General features: G+C 47.6%; 1 protein-coding gene across 1 annotated transcript; it reads right to left on the reverse strand.

The window, feature by feature from the left end:
• Nucleotides 1-7,158: 7,158 nt before the first annotated feature.
• LOC128154828 (zinc finger CCCH domain-containing protein 11A-like) lies at nt 7,159-16,322 on the reverse strand. Its single transcript, XM_052815962.1, has 16 exons — nt 16,269-16,322; nt 15,955-16,074; nt 15,204-15,327; nt 14,537-14,755; nt 14,120-14,236; nt 13,511-13,591; nt 12,911-13,021; nt 12,279-12,341; nt 11,918-12,017; nt 11,628-11,713; nt 10,598-11,098; nt 10,003-10,076; nt 8,974-9,286; nt 8,490-8,656; nt 8,020-8,087; nt 7,159-7,465 (listed from the first exon to the last, which is right to left on the reverse strand). Exons 1-16 carry the CDS (start codon nt 16,320-16,322, stop codon nt 7,201-7,203), a joined length of 2,463 nt encoding a protein of 820 aa, XP_052671922.1. The 3' UTR covers nt 7,159-7,200.
• Between the last annotated feature and the right edge of the window lie 370 nt (nt 16,323-16,692).

Here is a 16,692-nt window from a genome sequence, read left to right on the forward strand (position 1 = left end):
GACAGCGACACCTTTCATCTCAAAGTCTTTCCACACGTTCTGCAAAGCTGGATGGACGTGACCGATGGCAGCGCTTGACTAAGAACTGCAGCTCCCCACTGGCCTCCACCTGCAGGCCAACAACCTTGCACCCATCAGACATCTGGCACCACTGGAATCAGCTGAGAAGAGACCCACTCTCCCTCCCCGGGGGATGCTGCTCCACCTTCTGCTTGTTTAAAGTCACTTTAACCTAAAAGGTAGAGAGAGGTTCGCTGAGCAGCCGTTTCCTGCTTCAAGTGATCCTGTACAAGATCGTTTGGATGCTGGAGTCCCTGAAGAACTAGCAGAATGAGCAAGAAAATCACTTAAGTACCTGCTGACCTGCTCTCAGTGCCCCTGTGCTCAAAGTCCGGAATCATTAATTTCAAAATATACACGAAACACGGCAGCTGGCACCTAGCACTGTGCGCACAATGCTGGCAGTGCTGTTGGAAGCTGGAAAGTCGGGGGCAGGGGATTAAGGGAAAGCCACACATCAGTTTGGTAACTTGGTTCTTGTAGGACACTTCCTACTGCAGAAGTTTTAGCACAGCCAGTGGGAGGGAGCTGCCTGTTTTCCACAAGGGGACTTCTGCCGGCGCAGTCTGTGTATCAAAAGATATCTTTGGGCCAGCACTGTCAAGTAGTCTGTGGGTGGTTCAGGGTCCGGGTATCAACAGTTCAATCCATACTTCTGTGTTGTGCTTTCTCCAAAGCCGTGACAAATTTTCCTTTTACACTGTTGTACAGTCACGTTATAGATGGGAACTGACTCTCTTAGTGCCACAACCTGTATGAGCTTGTAATATGCTGGCATTGAAAAAAAAGTGTCTTCAGTAATCAATTTTATAATAGCTCTGTTGACCTGTTATTTAAGTGCATTCTCCTATCCGAGCTCCTTCACAGCAGTATGTAGTTGACAGTCTGAATCCCATGCTTAAGACTCATGTCCTTTCTCCTACCAAGCACCTGCTCAGTAGGCAAAGATGGACCGGGAACACCCAAGCCTGGAGATGTTCAACCACAACTGGCTCTAAGCCTATACGTTGAAAAGAAATAGCTCAATACGTCACCTTGACGAGGCAAAAATTCACGTGGAACCATAGAAAAATCTAGAAGTGCTTCCTCAGCTTCAGGTTACCAACAGCACCATCACATTTAGGCCCTGGCCCAGCGTGCAGGGCATGTGGTCTGCAAGCGTTGCTGCAACATGGAAGTGCCAAAGCAAGTCCCTGCTCTGCCCTGCCCAACACGCTTTTTAAACATTGCAAGGAGCCTGCCAGGTATACTGAGGGTCAACTGAGAAGTTCCAGACAACAGATGTGTTTCTATTGATTTCTGGCTTTGGACAGTATCGCTTGCACGAAGAAAACTCCCTCTACCTTCTCCAGATGCTCCAGAATCCACTACTGCTGCAGCTGCAACGACCCACGTCTATGGCAAATCTCTTTGACAGCTCTTGTTTACCCAGGCACAGTTGCAGTTCACTCCTCCTCTTCTTCCAGCTGAAAAACCAGCCCGCTGGCTCTGCCACACTGTCACTGCCCACGTGAGAGCTGGGAACATACGTCAAACCACCACTGTTAAAACCCCTGTCCGGGGAGACGGCTGACACAGACACGTTACAGGCACATTCACCCTCCCCTACAGCACTTACAGACTCAGTGTCCCCACATGAGTACCTGGCTTGCCACAGCTCATTTTTTTTTGTTTGTTTATTCTGGATATGGCACACCAGGCAAACCATAGATCCAAAGTTCCACACGATGCAACTCTTTGCTCTTCTTCCAGGCAACAGTACTTGCTTCAACATACTGCATTCAGTAACGAAGCTCTCTCCATCTTGCTCAGTGCCAACAGGCATGACTGCAACACACGCAGCTGTAGCACTACCTGCACATCCCAAATCCTCAACAAATTTTTAGATAGCACCAATTTTTAACATAGTGGCTTTCCCTTAACACATAACCCCTTCTTTCTCGTATTTTTAGCGGGCGGCTCTCCTCTATCGCTCTCTCTGTCCACCAGCTTTTCCTCCTCCGTGTCCAAATGCGCATCGGGAATCAATTCCAAACTAAGGGGACTACTAGAGCTGCTGCATTTACTGTTGGGCGAGACAGGCATACTTAAATAAGACACACTCATTCTTTTTCTATTTCGGAAATCAATGCTGGGGCCTGGCAGCAATTTACTACGACGATTCAGCTTCCTCACTGAAGCATTTTAGTAAGTCTCACAAAGAGACCATTTGCAGCCATTTAGAAGGGTGCCATTTTAGATGAGAAGCGACAGAACAAGGAAGTTTTCTCTAGACTACCTTTCCCCCTGAAACACCCAGCCACCCAGAAACAAATTCAGCCTATCTGTTCAGCGTGATCAGTTGAATCACTGATGACTCCTGAGCTCGCTGTTTCAACAGCACTCTGTCCCCACCAAGAGCCCAAACATGTCACTTAGCACAGGCTGCTGTTTATCCTCACCAGCAGGTGGTAAATATTAAATACCGCCACACAGGTGGCTCCCTGCTTCAACTCAGAGATGACACAGCAAGTGTCAGAATTGTTCAGGGCCACCTGCCTTAGACGTAGCTGGGAGGAGTTCGACTGGACCCCTCCAGCCAGCCGGGCTGCAGAAAACGTGCAGCGCAGTCCATCCGTTGTTCCCCACGTTTGAAAGACAAAGACTCGCCTCAGGCAGAGGCAGATTCTTTCTCCTTCACGTTCAACAAAACCACCAGCTCAGGAAACAGCAGGAACCGAGACCTAGCCAGTATCTGCTCACTGTACTCCAAACTCAACACTCTTCACACCTTTTGTGCTTTAAAGCCTTGCTACGGGGAAGGCTCACGCAGCCAGGATTCAGGCATCGCTCGGGTTACACAGACACACTGACATACCCAGCTCTTTCCTTGGTTTTGCTTTGGAGTGAATTTCCTCTGCGTCGTCCGGCACCAAGTTCATATATTCATCAAAGCCCTAAAAATCAGCAACAAAAGCCGTCGGTGAGCTACGTCCCCTGCGCTAAACTTCAGCAACAACGACACAAACTATCGTGAGCTGTGCTGACGTGGGCTGGACAATTAAGACTATTAATTGGAGAGGCACGAGGTCTTGCCACCCCCCATGCTAGTTTTTCCTGACAGGAAGAAACAGTTTTATCAATTTGAAGAACAACCAACAAAAACCCCAAGCCAAAGACATCCTGATACTCACAATGATGCAGCCTTCTAGCCCCATGTTCACTTGCTCAGAAAGCCACACCTGGATCCTGGACCTCTGCAAAATGATGGAGGGGGAGAGCACAACAGGAACATAAACACTCCACACAATTTTGTTCTCTCCTGTGCATTAACAACTCCTTGCTGCCGATAGCTTCGTAACACTCGAGGCAGTAACTCTCACGCGTGGTTTCGGTTACATCCTCGGTCATTTTTAAGGTGGTAGACTATTTTGGAAATACTCTCTGCCTTCACTGGCGAACACGCAACAGCACAGGCTTTAAAGACTGTCACGGAAAACATCCCTGCACACCCGACTGCAAGAGCAAACGCCTCTTACAAAGGTAACCCCTTAAGGTGAGGAGGAAAAACGCCCAACTCGGAACTAGCTGGTCTTCTCACGGATCGCAACGACGGCAAGTTCTTCAGTTCAACAGGAACCGGCTCCAAAAACCCCATCCTGAACTCGGAAAGACCCCTCCGGCGTGCCGCCCCGCTCCCCACACGGCTCTAAGGGCCCTGCGCAAGAAGCACCGGGACGTGCCTCTCACACGGGGCCGAAGCCGCGGCAGCCCGGCGGTACTCACGTTCTGCAGGTAGCGGAAGATGAGGATCTGGAGCGGAGCGTTAAGGACGCAGCACGGCAACGAGTCCTCGGCGACACGGCCCTTCGGCGCCTCCCGGGCCCACACAGCAGCTCCTGCCCGCCTAGCCCAGCCCCCCGCCCCCGCCAGACCGCCCCCCCCCCCCGCCACACGAAGGATACGATGGGCTGCACCATCACCTTCTGCACCTTCTGGCCCTGCCCGCGGTACGCCATGGCTATGGCTATGGCTGCTGCTGCTGCCGCTGCTGCTGCCGCTGCTGCTGCCGCCCGGCACACGCTCCCGCCGCCGCCGCCGCCACCGCCACCGGAAGCCGCGAAGCAGGGCGGGAGCGCGCAAGGAGCCCTGGGATGCTGGCGGACCAGGCCGCTCGAGGCGGCTGGGAGGACCGGCGTCTCTACTGCTCCGCGTCGGCGTGGCGAGCAGCGGGGAGCCCCCCCGGGACCGTCTGTGCCCCCCCGGGACCCTCTGTGCCCCCCCCGGGACCCTCTGTGCCCCCCCCCCCTCCCCACAGACAGACCACGCACCCGCACCTTTCCTGCGCCAGGGTTCGGTAAAAACGCTGTTAACTGCTGTCATGGGCAACGGCTCAGCTACCGGTGAAGGCGGAGGAGCCCAGGCTACGTTTAATACAGGACCTTCGGGAGAATACGAGTATAACGCATATACACGAACATCCCCCTGAGCTGGAAGGCAAGGATGAAGAGCAGAACATACCCCCCTTCATCCAGGAGGAAATAGTTATGTTACATTTTAAAAGAAATCAAATCTGATTACAGCTAAAATCTTAGGAATATAAAGTTCTAGTGTGTGACTACAGTAGATAAAGAACTTAAAGAATGTGTAGTACTGTACTTTTAGCTGACTATCGTTGGCTTATATTTTCTTTTAAGAAGCCAAGAAGATTTGGTTCTTGGAAACTCCCTACCTTTCCCATCTTGATAACTGAAAGACCAATCATTGAAAAAGTTAGATTTCAAAAGAGAACATAGTATACATTTTTATGCAAACTAATATAGATAGTGATGAGAATCATACTGCGCAGAATCAGCTAAAAGAGGTCAAGAAGCGGACAAGTGAGGAAGACTATGAAAGACCAGCAGAGGGCTTCTGAAGACCACCAGAGACCGTTGCTGCGCCTGCGTGAAGAGACATATACATATGCTAATGATTTACTGGAAAGTTGATGATTATGTATAACATTTCCCAGAAACTTAATGAATATGTGTAACAGGTGTGTATTTAACTGTATCGTTAAGACAAGACAGGTGCACAGGATAGGCGGAGCGATCCCCCGTGTGCCCAGCGCTGCAATAAAGGAGTGCCTGCTTCTTAACTTCTCATTGCTGTTAAGGAGTTTTATTCCGGATTTCGGCAACAGTTAGGGACCTACTACGCCATCTGGACACTCACAAGTCTATGGGACCAGATGGGATGCATCCAAGACACTGAGGGAACTGGCGGAGGTCCTTGCCGAGCCTCTCTCCATCATCTGTCGGCGATCCTGGTCAACAGGGGAGGTCCCAGGGGACTGGAGGTTTGCCAATGTGACACCCATTCACAAGAAGGGTCGGAGGCAGGATCCGGGGAACTACGGGCCTGTCAGCCTGACCTCGGTACCAGGGAAGATTATGGAACGGTTTGTCTTGAGAGCGCTCACGTGGCAAGTCCGGGACAAGCAGGGGATCGGGCCCGGTCAGCATGGCTTTACAAAAGGCAGGTCCTGCTTGACCAACCTGATCTCCTTCTATGACCAGGTGACCCGCCTAGTGGATGAGGGAAAGGCTGTGGATGTTATCTTCCTTGACTTCAGCAAGGCCTTTCACACTGTCTCTCATGGCATACTCCTTGAGAAGCTGGCGTCTCGTGGCTTGGACAAGCGTGCTCTTCGCTGGCTGAGAAACTGGCCGGACGGACGAGCCCAGAGGGTCGTGGTGAATGGGGTGAAATCCGGTTGGCGGCGGGTCACAAGTGGTGTTCCCCAGGGCTCGGTGTTGGGGCCAGTTCTGTTTAATATCTTCATCGATGATTTGGATGAGGGGATTGAGCGCACCCTCAGCAAGTTTGCAGATGACGCCAAGTTGGGAGGCAGGGTCGATCTGCTTGAGGGTAGGGAGGCTCTACAGAGAGATCTGGACAGGCTGGATCGATGGGCCGAGGCCAATCGTATGAAGTTCAACGAGGCCGAGGGCCGGGTCCTGCGCTTCGGTCACGGTGACCCCGTGCGGCGCTACAGGCTTGGGGAAGAGCAGCTGGAAAGCTGCCCGGCAGAGAAGGACCTGGGGGTGCTGGTTGACAGCCGTCTGGATATGAGCCGGCAGTGTGCCCAGGTGGCCAAGAAGGCCAACGGCATCCTGGCCTGTATCAGAAAGAGTGTGGCCAGCAGGAGCAGGGATGTGATTGTTCCCCTGTACTTGGCACTGGTGAGGCCGCAGCTCGAGTCCTGCGTTCAGTTTTGGGCCCCTAACCACAGGAAAGACATTGAGGTGCTGGAGCGTGTCCAGAGAAGGGCAACCGAGTTAACTGCTGTCATAGGGAACGGCTAGGCTACGGCTGAAGGCAGAGGAGGCCAGGCTACATTTAATACAGGACCTTCGGGAGAATACGAATATAAGAGGGAAGAATAAAATATTTACAGAAACCATGGCGTACACCAAACCCCGTCTCCACGGGCAGAGCCTAGGCCGGGGACAGCGAAGGCTGACGACAGAGCAGTAGGAGGGAAGCAGCGAGGGGGAAGCCTTCCTCGCCGGGCTCTCGCACGCTCTTCCTCTCTCCCGAAGTCTGCGCAGAAGTCTCAGCGGGAGAAAGTCCTGCAGCAGGATAAAGCGTCGGCAGCTTGGGGCTGGGTGACCCTTCTGGAGCCGGAACAGCAGTTTGCTCAGTTGTGGTTTCAGACCTTTCCTCTAGGAACTAAGACAGCACAGTGGATTATCAAAGCACGCAAGTGTTTTCTCCCAGAGAGAAAGTATTGACAAGCAACTCCGACAACCGATTTTTCCTCTGCCAGCAGCAAATGCCTGAGGGCCCCCGCAGCTTCACAAATCCTCGTAGGAAGAGAAGAGACTCAAGTTCTTCAAAAATTTAAGAAAATCATTCAAAAGGTAGCTGCTAGGGAAAACGATCCCTGGTGGCAGGGTACACAATAGACCCCAGTCTCAGCTGTCTTCTGCAGGGTCACAAATTCAGACCGCACCTCTGACCTGCAGGGAAGTTCAGGACAACTGAGTGCAGATACTGCCAATTTCTACCAGTTCACCTGTGCTTTAAGACTCATTGCAAAACCTCAGCTCGAAAAAGAATCACCTCTGGGTATCCAACAAAATAATCAGTTGCAATTTATTTATTTCTTTATTTTCAGCCGTCAATCAGTTCACCAATTTCCATGAAGAAGTCATCCTCCTCATTCTCTGGGTCCACATCAACTTCGTCTTCCTGTTTGCCTCCTGAGATTTCCCAAAGAAACTTCTCAAAGTCGTCTTCTACAGAGAAGGGGGCTTCCCAGGCCCCTGAGAAGCTCAACCGGCGTTTCTTTACTGCTACTTGTGAAGAAGGTGAAGTTGAGCTTGTGACCTCTGACTGTGCCACAGAGTCTGCCTGGCTTCCAAGATGCAGTACAGGACTTGGAAGAACAAGAAAGAGAGCAAATCAGTGTATGACATTCCTTAAGCAGAGACATGTTTTCTGCAAACCAGCTCTTAAAACGGTAGTTAATCCCTCCTACACCTCAGCCTTACACAGGGATTGTTATTCAATTAACCTGGGGCTACTTTTAGAGTCCAATGTATCAGCAGGTACATTTTGCAGTTTGGGGATTTATCCGCGAAGACACAGCATCTGGGGTCTGGCAAAGAAGGTTCCATTTTGTAGCCAGAGGTACTTGGCCACCTTTACTAATTTGACTGCAAAAAGGTTACCAAGTCAACCTCTGCAGGCGTTCAGAAAACCCAAGAAGCCATTGAAAAGCTGTACCAACTTGCAGCATTTTCAGACAAGAATCTGAATAAGCAGTCCAGCCAGCTACTAGAAGCTTATTCTTTCAGACAAATTTTTCCTCTGCTGGATTTTGGCATGAATTATCTCAAAACCCTAATGTTTCCACGTGTGAAAAAAACAAAACTCAGTTTCACGTGAAAGGCACACTGATCAAGAAAAAGAACAAGTTGTGGTTGTTACCTGGCTTGGGGTTCTTCTCTCCCACGTACGGAGAGGAGGCTGTCCTCTGGCAAAGCCGGAACAATGGCCTAGGAAGAAGCAAGGTGGTTTTTATGATACACAGGTCAAAGACTGCTTTGCAGATTCTTCCTCCACTGCTTCTCCTCTGGCATTGCTGAGCCCTAACCAAAATACAGAACCAGGGCACACCTGAAGAAAAGTTAGTATTCCCTTAAAGTTTACTAACGACCTTGGGTCTTCCTAAAGAACACGGCATTAATGGACGTAGCAGAGCGTTATGTAAACACTGCCATTCACCTCGTAAAAAGCAGAAAGGTACTACAAGCGTCCTGTCGACCACTTCTGGATTTAAAAGGGAACAGAGAGCCGGAGAACATTTCAGTCTTCCACCTGTTCTCCAAGAGGAGCGTACAACTTGGGCATCAATTTTACTAGGGACCCACTACTGCCTCAGTCGCTGTCCTTACCACAGCTGCTTTTTTAGCTGAAGGCTCCTTCCCGTCGCCACCAGTGGCACTCAATGGCTTCACAGCCGCCACGGCAGAGGGATGACTCTCGGCTGCCTTACGTTTCAGTGGCTGCTTTGTGGGGAAGGTGGCTTTCCCATCCAAAGGCTTCAGGCACACCTTCCATTTGGCTAGAGTAAAAGGAAGAGAGAACTGATACCGTCATGCTCTACCTCAGGAAAAAAAAAACAAAACAACAAACAAACAGGTTCTCTTAACAGCGCCACAACCCTTCTAGTTAAATGTATTTAGCCAGCACAACTACACTGCCTTTTCCCGGATTCTCAGCACTATCTTCCACACCGTTAACTCTGTTTACCAACAAGCCATAAAAAGGAGCAAAACAATTACAAAAAGGAGCCAGAGTTACAACGTGAAAATTGTCACCCTCTGCCTTTCTTTCAAAGCATGACCTAAAGTAACTCTTTAACATACAGTCAACACTTACTTTCAGCTTTCCATTCCTGGAGTTGAGCTGCCCGTTTCCCTGGTGATACGGCAGCACCCTTTCCTGGGCTTTCAACCCCATCTCCCGGAGATTTCACCAATATCCTCTTTGGAAGCTGATAAGCTGAGCCTGAAACCACACTGGATTCAGGACTCCCTGATGCTCGACTTTTATCCTTGATTGCCTGTTCAACAGGAGATGGCACAGCAGCTGCTTCCTTCTGAAGCTTCTCTTCTTGGCGTTGCTTCAGCTGCCGCTTCTCCCACATTATCTCTTCAAGGCTCTTCACTTGAACTTTGGAATTAGTTGCACTCTGATCAGAGGGCCGGAAAGAAACAAAAGAAGAGGACTAAGAGGACAAAAATCTATGGAGATTTCAGTAAGAAAATCTGAGTAGCAATCCCTCCGACATAGCTCCATGTGGAACAGAGCATGTTAATACCATTCAGATCTGACATTTTTCCCCATAAAACGTTGCCTGTAACCTGTAACAGGATCCATGCTTTGCTATGGAAATAGTTTCAAAAGCCTACAATTCCCAACACAGCAAGCTTCTTCAATAGAGCAGAAGACTCTAGCTGTAATCTATTACATTCTTTTTCAGCAACAGGAAGTCATACAAGCTCCCCCAAGACAGCATTCCCTGGCAGACTGACTTCCTCTAATACAAACCTCTAGCCTTTTCTATTAAAGTTCTTAGCCCAGGATTTTAAGATCTCCTTCTTCCAGTCTCACAGAGAAAGTCACGGAGAAGAAAAACATTAACCTCGCAGATTTTATCTGGTGCTAATAGGGTTTCTTATTCGTTGTCAGGTATAATAAGATTAATTCAAAGCTTGGGGTTTAACACGTTGTCTGGAAATGCTATTGAAAGTGACAGGACTTGCGACATCACTGCAGCGCTTTCCAAATGCAGAAAGGTAGCAACACACTCAAACTGGGAGCATGCAGCAAGTTACAAACAAAACATAACAAAATGTATCAAAAATTGTATGAATAGATAGATGTATGTCTTCACAAAGGACTCACCTCTGCGGGTGCAGAGACAGCTTTGGGAAAAGGCTTGCTCAATTCCACTATCTTCTTTTCTTCTCTTCCAGGTGCTGCGAAACAAGCAAAAAAAAAACCAAAAACCCCACATCATTTTGTCAACAGCAGAAATAAAGAAACCTAGTTACCTCTTTAACGATATCTTTAGTGCTCTGCCAATTTTGACAAAAACTGGCCCTCACATTAAGAAGTTGATACATGCTTTGCAAACATAGATACATCAATAACTAAGTTAAACAACGCATATGCCAAAGAGGAAGGTAAGCCTGGATTCAGCCCAGGGAAGATCCCATACCACAAGCGGATGGCAGAAAAAAACAGAAGCAAGAAACTAGGCTACAAAGCTCCTCAGTGGAAGAATTTTCCAGTGGGAAATACAGAAAACCATCACGTGATTCACAGAAAATAATATGGTTGCATATTCTGGCACTTCCTTGCCTTCTGACTTCGTAGCCTTAAACTCTTCTACCCTCTACTATATGCAGAAGGAAAAAGCAAAGCAAATCCTGAGCAAACTGAATTTGCTTGACAGGGGAAGCGCTTCACCAGGGCAGGTACCAAATCACCTTATTACCTATTAGCTTTGTGATCCGTAACAACCTCCTCCCTGTCGGGGCAGGTTCAGGTTGTGCTGGTGGAGCTGGCACTTTTCCTCCACTCTGCTGCATCCGCAGAGCTTTCTCCCGCTTGATTTCTTCCAAGGTTTTAACACGCACTTCTCCTGCTGGCTTGGCTTTACCTGCCGGCTCTGCCGGGCGCACTTGGCTGAGCACAGACGGAGCAAGTATGCTCTGCTTCTTGGGTTTCCTCTCAACTTTTGTCTCGGTAGGAAACTCTTCTGGTTTTCGCTTCTCTCCTTCCAATCGCTTGTGGTTTTTTTCAGCCAGGGATCCTGAGAAAGTTTTCACACGAACTGCAGGGGAAAGTCTTGCCCCCGAGCTGGGATCTTCTGTTTTACAACGTCCTTCAGTCTGGGGTTTCCCTTGAGGTTCTCCTCGTCTCCGATGAGCTCTCTCAAGTCGAATTTCCTCCACTGTTTTCACATGGATCTCTCCTGCTGGCTTAGCAGCCTTCTCTGTCATCATCAAAAAAAGAGAAGCACCAACATTTAAGGAGAGTCCAGCAATATTTAAAGTCTCCAAAATCTGTCACAGGACTAAGGAAAACTAGGTTTGCGTGATCCCAAGAATGCATCTTAGGACAGCACCATTCTGCACGGTATTCTCCTCCTTTAAGCCACTTGTAGTTTGAAAACTAGTGCTATCCGGAGAGAGTTGCGACACAAAAAGCATTAGTCTATTTTATTTTGTTACTTTCTCAGACCGTTGTCTCTCTGTTCACATCTCAAACTCCTGCTCCTGGTAGTGCTTCTGTCCTACTTCTGCGTAAGCATACAGCAGGTTCTGACGGCTCACAGCAGTTTTCAAGCGGAAACCTTGATGAGGCACGAGTGGAAAACACCCCCCCACCCCTAGAGCCAGATCTCTGACAGTGGCTAAACAGGACAGCTTCAGCACTTGAGCAAGAGGAATCAGGCAGGTGTTTTTAAATTAACTTTTACGGTCGCATGAAAGTTCATGGAAAGACAGAAGGGGAAGGCATACTTAATAGCCAGTTCTTATCTGTCTCTGTACTGGTCTGCTCAGAGGGCAGTCCTAGCCTCTCCTTCAGAGACCTGGGGACTTGAACTACAAGAGAGAACAGAAAAAGTTAGGCAGACTGCATAAATCTCCATTTGGTGTTCGCATTTCGAAATGAGACCCATCACTTCACTGGGATTCAGAGCTACCTCGAGCCCTCAACCAACACGCAAAAAGAACCGTTAGAAGAAAGGACAAACAGCAAACCTAAACAGAAAATCTGTGCATCAAACCCAGATGTCTGCTCAGTAGCCGTACCTCTCTTTGCTGCTTTGTCAGCACTATCCAGAACCTCTGTCTTCTTCCCCAGCCTGTCAGCAAGGTTGCGCTTTAGCGGAAGGACACTTTTACCAGCTTCAGAAAGAGAGAAAACAAGCAATACTTTAAGAACGTTTCTCTGGAGGAGGATTTTAGAACAGTCAGCCACAAACTTCAATGCTTCCAGGGATCTTTGCTTATATTTGTCTTTCAGCTGCTAACCAAATTTGCCACTTCTGCCGTCAACATACATCTCTGCCAAAATGTATTTTCCTCCTGCACGCAGCAAAAATACCCTTAAATATAGTTCACGTTTAGATGAGGGCACCCGAACAACGGCTCACAAAAAGCTCTTACCGATGGAGGCTTTCCGTTTTCCCATCGTCTCGCCAAGGTTCAGTTGAATCACAGGCTCCTCCCCTAAAACAAAGAATAATCTCTTCAGTGCACACAAACCAGTAGCCAGTAAAAGCATTGTCCTTCTAGCCCACGTCCCAGCAAAAGACACTCTTCTGGTAGCCAAACCACAGAAACGAGTGACTACGAGTAGTAGTAGTGCCACACGTTTTTTGCCTTTCCAAGGAATTTGTGCAGATCCGAACACCACCACTTATACACAGACTCGTATCACGCTACTCTCCGCAAGTGCCACCGTCAGCCTCGTCAATGCTTCAGAAATTGGCTACTTGTATAATACCATCTTCTATAGGTCTTCCCTTTCATTACTCCCCGGGTTTTCCAGTTATCCCCTTATTTGCATACTGACACTTGTATTGACAAACCACTTCTGGATCTTTTATTGCAATACGACAAACTCAGCACCTACAAATGCCAAATATTTGCAATCAAACCAGGGCCTTTAAGCATAAAAGCAGGGTTTTAATTAGAAAAGGCAGCACCAGCAGGCTAACGTGTCTGAATTACCTTAATTATTACTTAACCTTTCGGTTGAGGAGCCGTGAAATGGAAACAATAGCATTGGCTATTACCTTGCTTTGTAGACAGAGTCACAGTTCTCACTACCGTCCGTACAATTTCCTTTTCTGGCACAGGAACAGCCCGAGATTGGAGCGGAGGAACAGAAACTCCTGAAGGACCTTCTGATCAGAGCAAGCAAAACATAAGGATGTTTAGGGAAAAAAATAAAACCAACAAAAAACCAACCAACCAACCAAAACAGAAGAACTATCACAAAGACCAAAGACATTAGTTATCCATTACTGTCAAACACACAATGACCACTGCATGTAAATAAGAGAAATGAGCAATTTCCCTCTGATTTGCCCTTGGAATTCCAATCTAGAATATCAGCTGTTTGAGTTTAAGAAAACAGACTGCACGCCAAAGTAGCTCAAGGCCTGCAACTAAGCATGGAAGTCTGTCACTCAAGCAGCTCTCAGCTGCATACACCTCCCAGTCTGAACCCAACAGCCCCCCAAAATTTCCTTTCTCGTGCCAAGAATTGTATTCACCAGTGCATAGCCAGCTATCCAGGTAGTATCAGAAGCTTAAAAACAAAAACAAAAAAAACAAAAGGATGAAGGTGAACAGAAGGCAGAAGGATAAGAAAGTAAGGGATATTAACTCACCACCTTGGTTTTTTGTTTTTTCCTTTAGTTTCTCCAATTTGATTTCTTCAAGTGTTTTTATTCCAAAATTTAAATTGTCCTCTGAAAACAGAAAATCGTTAATGAAGCTGAGGCCTAAAGGCACATGTTGAAGAGCACGCTTCCTCAAGCTTCTTACACCTCAGAACCCTTCCAAAGTCTTCCAAATAAACCCTCTCAACACTCCCCACAAGTAAAAAAAGCCATAGAACGGATGGGCATTTTGGTAAGCAATTGGCACCCCTCCTCCCATCCTACAGAGTAAAACCTGCACTTTTAAGCGTTTTAATCCATCTACGTGATATTCGATTCCTCTGTCATTAGACATGGCTTCCCACAGTGTTTGAAAGGACACACTTGCAGGCTTTTAAACTCCACGCTGTGGCTCTATTTTGTTTTACAGAAGTCAACAAGGAGGAGTTGACCTGTCTGACCCAAGGGACATACGACATTATTAGACAGGAACGAGCCCATGGAAATAACTAACTCCATCCAGCTACCCTATGTTCTACCGTACTTTTAGAACATAGTGCTTTGGAGTTAATCGTCAAGTTCTCCTTCCAATCCATCCTACTACAGCTGCTAGAATACCTTGCTTTGTATTAGCGCTGCATTTCCTAGTGGAAATTATCCGCGATCCACTAGGGGCTTCTGTTGCCGGTTGCTGGACAGCTGTTTTAGTTTCACCTCCTTCTTCAGAAAGCTGGTCTGAAAGTCCAAAATAAACCTATTCAGTTAGGGAGCAGGGATTATACAAGATGTTTCACGCTTATGTAGCTCGTACAATGACGTTTCAGTCCACGGTTCACATTCTGTTCGTATTCTTAACTACAAGCAACTGTTTGTAGGAGGGTTTTTTTTAAACAGCTATATTGACTTGACAAGCTCATATAAGCAAGAGCTATACCGGGGAAAAACTATTTAAGAGTCCAGACTCTCGTCCGTAGCTTTAAACGCTACACAGTTCAGGCATTCTGTCATTTATACATTCACCTCCAGTAGAAATGCCTTCAGGAAGTAAAAAGTACCCATCTTCATCATCATCTGCAGCATTGATTACAACTGGAGGATGCGTAGGACTTGGGACCTTTTCAGAGTTTTCCGCTTTCATCACCCCCCTCAGCGGCGGAGAGGGATTTGACTGGACAGAAAGTTTGTTTTGCTGCAGTGACGCCTGAGCCATTTTCACAGCATCTTCTGCAGACTCAGGGGGACTTGGAAGCGTAGCTAGAGGAAGACGAGGATCATCTCTCATTTGGCCATGTAAAACTTTCACCTCAGCCTTGCACTCACTGTCTAGATAGGGTAGATAAGGTACATAACCCACCTGGCTACTGAATTCAGAGTTTCCTATTCCCCACCCCTACGAACACACCAGGAACAACCGCTTCCCTTCACACACTAATCTCGCCACCCGACCATCCAGAAAGGATTAAATGAGGGGAAAGCAACCTGAAGTGCAAAGATCACACAAAGCACAGAGAAGCTGAGCATGAAAGAAAAAATTACATACCAGAATTACAGTCCGTTTAGCTGAGAGCCTGCGACTGCACACTTCTCCCTACACTCATCAGTGAGCAGTTACCTGATGCCTTCTACGGCATTGTACCCACTCCTAAGTAATATTCAAAATTAATTCTTTAATGCTGAAAGAAAAAGGACCCAAGAAACTCACTTTTGCTTGGCGGGAAGAAGCGTCCGTCGACATAACGTCCTTTCGTGTGACGGAACGCGCAGTTGGATTTTTGACAGCCAACTGCTTGATTCTCCCAGTGGCAAGGAATCTCACTGCGTTTTTTCTGAAGACAGAAAGAAATAAAAGCTCATGGTAACACTCGCCTGAGATTTGCTAAGAGACATAGTTACACGTCATGCCAGAGACAGGGCTATTGCAGTGCACTGCGGAAACATCATTCCAAAGGGCAGTTTATCACTGAAAGCATTTCAGGGCAGATCGACAAAGTTTGCGTAAGCTGTAACAACTACATATTATCTAGCTTTCCTGTCATTCCGTTGGAGAAGACGGGGGGCTCTCACACATCAGTTCAGGGTGGGTTAAACTAAGACAACGTGCAAAATACTGGGATTATTCAGAGGGAAAAAATGCCTTAAATTGCCTAGCTTGAATCTCTCTCAATTTACCTTTCAGAGCCTTATCTCCTTCCCATCTTCTCCCTCCCCACCCTGTGCTACCCCAAGACCTCAGAACAACGTCAGCACCTAATACAAAAATGTCTTGCTGAGATATACCTAAGAAATTGATTTTTCTTCCCCCAAATTCCTCCCACCCCCCTCCAAGTAACACAAACCAGTATCATTTTAAAGCAAGTAAAGCTATCACGTACAAGCACATTCAGTCTACCGACAGCAAGGAAAAATGCTTTCAGGGATTTAGTTTGAGAACACATCTTTAGGCAAACACTCACTTCGACTTCCATGTGTCTGAACCTGCAGGTAGTCCCGAAACAGCGACCCTCCCGCCACAGCCTGCACACTCTCTCATTGCCCAGAGCAGCCTCACAGTGGCGGAAGGAACAGCTGTCTCCCTGTAACCAAAAGGAAATCAACAAAAAGGAAATTAAAACAGTACAGCCTAAAAAATTATCCATGCTAGCAGAACTGGAAGCAGAATCTAACTGCTTATTCAGTTAACAGAAATCTGGATGTCCCCTCCCCCTCTGCCCCCTCCTCTCCTAAAAACTCAACAAGAAACCCCAAAGCAAAAGAAGCCCAAACATACCTTGTTACAGGTGGAATAGAAATAGAAGTAGCAGTCGTCTCCTTGCTTAGACATAATCGACAAAGTCTGAGAACGAGCTCAGGTCCTAAGGGTTCGCTCTCAACAGGGACTTCCTCCAGTCCTGGCAAGAGCTGGCTTCGCTCTTTCTTGGACTGAAAGTCTCCTGATGGCTTGATCAGTCAAATCTTCTTTTTCAAAGTAACCCTAAAGAAAGGTATCAGTAGGTGAAAAAGAAGAAACAGTCCTACTCCCTGGCCTAACCTTCCAGCTTGCTGACCTGCCTTTATCCTGTACCAAAGACCAAGAAGGGAACAAAACTTTGTTTTGCACCCCAACAAACGCACGAGGGGAGTATTATTGCACCTACCTGTGGGTACTTGTGGGTTATAAAGCACAAAGTATTCCACTTGGGCAGTCTCTCTTG

The sequence above is a fragment of the Harpia harpyja genome, chromosome 19, assembly GCF_026419915.1.
Source record: "Harpia harpyja isolate bHarHar1 chromosome 19, bHarHar1 primary haplotype, whole genome shotgun sequence".
NCBI lineage: Eukaryota > Metazoa > Chordata > Aves > Accipitriformes > Accipitridae > Harpia > Harpia harpyja.